Source organism: Nomascus leucogenys, unplaced genomic scaffold, assembly GCF_006542625.1.
Source record: "Nomascus leucogenys isolate Asia unplaced genomic scaffold, Asia_NLE_v1 002530F_4722_qpd_obj, whole genome shotgun sequence".
NCBI classification, from domain to species: Eukaryota; Metazoa; Chordata; class Mammalia; order Primates; family Hylobatidae; genus Nomascus; species Nomascus leucogenys.
In genome coordinates this window covers 1-4,684 of record NW_022097273.1, presented here as the reverse complement: position 1 = coordinate 4,684, position 4,684 = coordinate 1, and the positions used below count along the sequence as shown (strand labels likewise).

General features: G+C 47.5%; 1 gene segment (V, D, J or C); it reads right to left on the bottom strand.

Moving 5' to 3' along the window:
* Positions 1 to 965: 965 nt before the first annotated feature.
* Positions 966 to 1,568, bottom strand: LOC100607591. The segment is given in 2 exon segments: positions 966 to 1,351; positions 1,489 to 1,568. Coding segments are annotated over 2 exon segments (369 nt in total).
* Positions 1,569 to 4,684: the final 3,116 nt, after the last annotated feature.

The following is a 4,684-nucleotide window of genomic DNA, read 5'->3' as shown; positions in this document are numbered from 1 at the left end:
CTGCTCTGAGTGTGGGCCCAGGAGGGTCCTCGAGGGAGCAGCTGTTGGAACAGGCACAGGACCCTGCCCAAGAGGCTTTGCTGGACCCTGAGAGGACTAGGCTGCTGAGTCTCATCAGTGAGCACAGGGAGCAGCTCAGCCTCTGCCAGCCTGTGGCCAGTGGGGCTCACCCAGCTGTGAGCAGCCCCAAGGCAGGGCCTGGGACAGTTACCCATTGCTCCTGCTGGTCCAGCCCCATCTTGGTTGTCTACAAGGGTCCTCAGTCTTAATGCCTGGGAACTGGAGTCTGTAGTGGAGGTAGTCTTGAAAAGGGTTATTAACCCGTGAAATTTGACCTCAATCCAGGTATTTGTCATCAGAAGGCATTGCAGAGTGATTCCACCAGAGCTCTCTCCCTGCATGTGAAGGAATTTATTCTGTGAAGGCAGTGGGGGCCTCTCCCAGAATCTCAGATACAGAGCAGGCTCACATTCTCCTATCTTCCGTGTGTGTCAATTCTCTCTTTCTAGGACAGCCAAGCACATGCACCATGAGAGCTCTGTGCACATGGAGGTGATTGGAGATGGCTGAAGTCCACGTCGATTATGTGACCCTGTGAGTCAGCGTGAAGGCCTTATGTCTCCAGGAAATTGTCAGTTCCCATCACTGTATAGGCAGCTCACAAATGTTGAATATGGGCAAAGGTAGTGGGAGCTGGTGACAGTGATTTCCCTATAAATGCACCTGTGAGCAGCTCTACAACCTGGAAACTTAAATCCCATCAGAGGACAGGTGAGTGGCAAAAACCACCACAAATGTTGGTGTGCAAACTTCAATGTTTAAAAGCTCTTGAGAAAATATTTACACACAGGGAACATTTGCTGTGAATTAGAGCTCCAAAATGTCTAGGAAGGTGAAAACTTTAAATACGGAGTTAGGAGACAGGCCTCTGAACTGTGAGTCAGGCCAGTGGGAAGGAAGTGTGGACAGAGTAGATCAGCCGGGAGGTTTTTGTCTCACTTCCCCTCTGCCTGTGTCACTGTGGGTTACACGAAGTTGCTCCCACTGCCATGGTCTGCCCCACAGTGGTAGTCACTCTCATCCTCTTCCTGGATGTTCTTGATGGTCAGGTACCGATTCAGGCCCGAGCCCGAGCCTGAGAAGCGATCAGGGATGCCATCCCCCTTGGATCCCACAATCCCACCAGTGCCCACTCGCATCACAAACCGAGGGCCCTTCCCTGGTCTCTGCTGGTGCCAGTCCACCTTATAATTACTGTAGCCACTGCTCAGGGTGCAGGCGAGTGTGACCGATGCTCCCAGGGAGGCCGATGCCGAGGGTGGCTGAGTCAGTACAGGCTGGGAGAGGGACCCTGGAAACACAGACACCCATGAGGGCTCCTGTTGGTAGGTGGCTGATGAGCTGTTGGAAGAGGAAGAGCAGGGGTGGGGAGCAGGGGGCTGGGAGGTGGGGGTCCCTCTGGGGGCCCAGCCCATTGCCCACCCTGACCTGTGAGGAGACTGAGGAGGGTGAGGAGCAGAGCCCAGGCCATGGCGGAGCTGCTGCAATGCTGGGTTCTTCAGTCTCTCAGCTGAGCCTGAGGCCCCAAAGCCTCTTATCCCCTCAGTGAAGGACTGGGCAGGGGCATCACATTCCATGCAAACCTGCTCCCTCCCAGGGCTAGTGATTAGCAAGGGCAGGGCTCAGAGCAAGAGCTCAGGTCCCACAGGATTCACAGAGTTTGCCTCCCCCTAGTGGCCAGGCGCTGCGTCACACTCAGGGCTCAGACAAGGTCTCCCTGGGCCCCTGCTTCACCTGGAGCCCATGTGGGTGTCCTGGAAACTTCTCGGGCTCCATTTCTAATGTCTCAGGAATCTCCACAGTGCTTCTTTCCCTCTGGGGTCCCACAGTGGGATGCAGCGAATAGATCAGTTAATCCTGGAGCCCGCCCAAGGCACCTGTTCCAACTTTCATTATAGGATGGGCGAGCCCTTCAACTGTTACTCCACACAAACTGAAGATGTATCCACACTTGTAGATGACCACCTTCTCACTCTGTCCTCATCTCATTTTATGTTGCCCATTTTCTAATCTCCTCTTATGAGGTCCTTATGATCTCATTTCATCTTAATTACCCTCTGTAATGCTCTGTCTCCAAATACGGTAACATTGGGGGTTAGGGCTTCAACGTGAAGTATAGAAAGTTTAGTACATAATGACCAGTAATTACAGTGCTTTTTTAATTGATGAGAATGAGTTAGAATAGGATAAATACATAAGTGTGAAAAGGAAAATTTTATGAATATAACATTGTATATATTTTGACATTTGAACAAGTATATTTTTGTCATAAAATATACACAACGTAAAATTTGCCATTTAAATCACTTTTAACTGTAAAATCCAGTGGTGTCAAGTACATTCACAATGTGATAGAATTGCCTGGCATGGTGGCTTGCACCTGTAGTCCCAGCTACTCAGGAGTCTGAGGCAGGAGGCTTGCCTAGACCCACTTGCCTAGACCCAAGAGTTCAAGGATGCCGTGAGCTATCATTGCACCACTGCATTCCAGCTTGGGCAACAGAGCAAGACACCATCTCTTACAAAAAAGCAATAGAGTCATTACCATTATCAATTTCCATAACTTTCGCATCATCCCAAGTGAAAAGTTTGTACCATTTAAACGCAGGAGAATCGCCTGAACCCAGGAGGTGGAGGTTGCAGTGAGCCAAGATTGCGCCACTGCACTCCAGTCTGGGCAACAAAGAGAAACACTGTCTCATAAAATAAAAAAAAAAAAAATAAAAGACGTTCAAGTAATCAACGGACATGAAAAAATGCACAACCTCACTAATCATCAGTGAAATGCAACTCACAAACACAATGAGATACCATCTCATGCTGGTAAGAATGGCCATTTTTCCAAAGTCAAAACAACATGCTGGCGAGAAGCAAAGGAAAGGGAATGCTGCTACATTCTTGGTCAACGTGAAAACGTTCACACTGTGCAAAGCAGTTTAGAGACTCTCAAAGAACTTAAAACAGAACTACCATCAGACCCAGCAATCCCACTACTTGGTACCTACCCTAAAGGCAAAAAATCCTTCTATCAAAAAGACACATGCTCTCGTGCATTCACGGCTGTGCCACTCACAAGAACAAAGACGTGGAAGCATCCTAGGTGACCAGCAACAGTGGATTCGACTTTTTTTTTAAATGTGGGGCATACACACCACAAAATACTACGCAGCCATAAGAAAAACACACAATCATGTCCTAAGCAGCATGGATAGACCTGGGGATTATCACGCTTAGCAAACCAAGGCAAGAACAGAAAACCAAATACTCCATGTTCTCACTTATGAGTGGGAGCTGAACAGTGAATACATTCAAACATAAATATGGAAACAGTAGACACTGGGCACTATCAGATGAAAAAAGGAGGCAGAAAGGGGGTGGGCGGAAGAACCACCTGACAGGCACTTTGCTCACTGTCTGTCAGTGACGGGATCAGTGGCCACAAGCGTCGGTGTTATCAAATGTTCACATGTAACTAACCTGCAATTTAATCAAAATAGTCAATTATATATATATTTTAAAACAGGGTTTCCCGGGCACAGTGGCTCCCACAAGTACTCACGGCACTTTGGGAGGCTGAGGCAGGCAGACCACTTGAGCCTGGGAGTTCGAGAGAAGTCTGGGCAACATGGCAAAACCTACCTCTACAAAAAGTACAAAAAAATTAGTGGGGCATGGTGGTGCCCACCTGTAGTCCCAGCTACTTGGGAGGTTGAGGAGGGAGGACTTGAGCCCGGGAGGTCAAGGCTGCAATGAGCCAAGATCGCAGCGCTGAACTCCAGCCTGGGTGACAGAGCGATAAGATGTCTCAAAAAAAGCAAAAAACAAAAAATAGGATTAGAATATATTATAGATAGATACATATATACACACATGGATGATAGATAAAACAAAACCTACAGTCGTCCAAGCAATCACTGACTGGCATAAATATAGAAAGATAACCAAATGGACAAAATGAGGGAGCCAAGTAATCAACCCAAAATTATATTTAGGGCACACATTTTGCAAAAGCACACCAAGGCACACCAGTTGAGAAAACTGGGTAGTCATGTGCACAAGATTGAAATAGCACCCCTATGCTGCCCAATACACAGAAATCTATGAAAAACATCAAACAGTTAAATTCAATCCTGAAAGCAAACACTCCAAGGAGAAAACATGGGATTAGCGTATATTTGGGGGAAACGTGGCCCTGTGCACATAGGTTGCAAAAAGAAAAAAGAAAAGAGAAGGAAAAATGAGGGGATAAATACTTGTAGACAATAAAATGGCTTAACAATCTCTTTTTTTGTACGGGACACATAAATCACTGCCAACAAATGCAAATATAAACCTGAGAGACTAAGTACAACATTAGAGCCTCTGCACAGGACAGAATAAATGAACCCAAAGAGAAGGCATCCTACGCACCCTAGACCAGACATGGTGGCTCACAAGGTCAGGAGTTCGAGACCAGCCTGGCCAACATGGTGAAACCCAATCTCTAGTAAAAATACAAAAATTAGCCCGGCATGGTTGTGCATGCCTGTAATCCCAGCTACTCAACACGCTGATGCCAGAGAATTGCTTGAACCCAGGAGGCGGAGGTGGCAGTGAGCTGATATCACGCCACTGCACTCTAGCC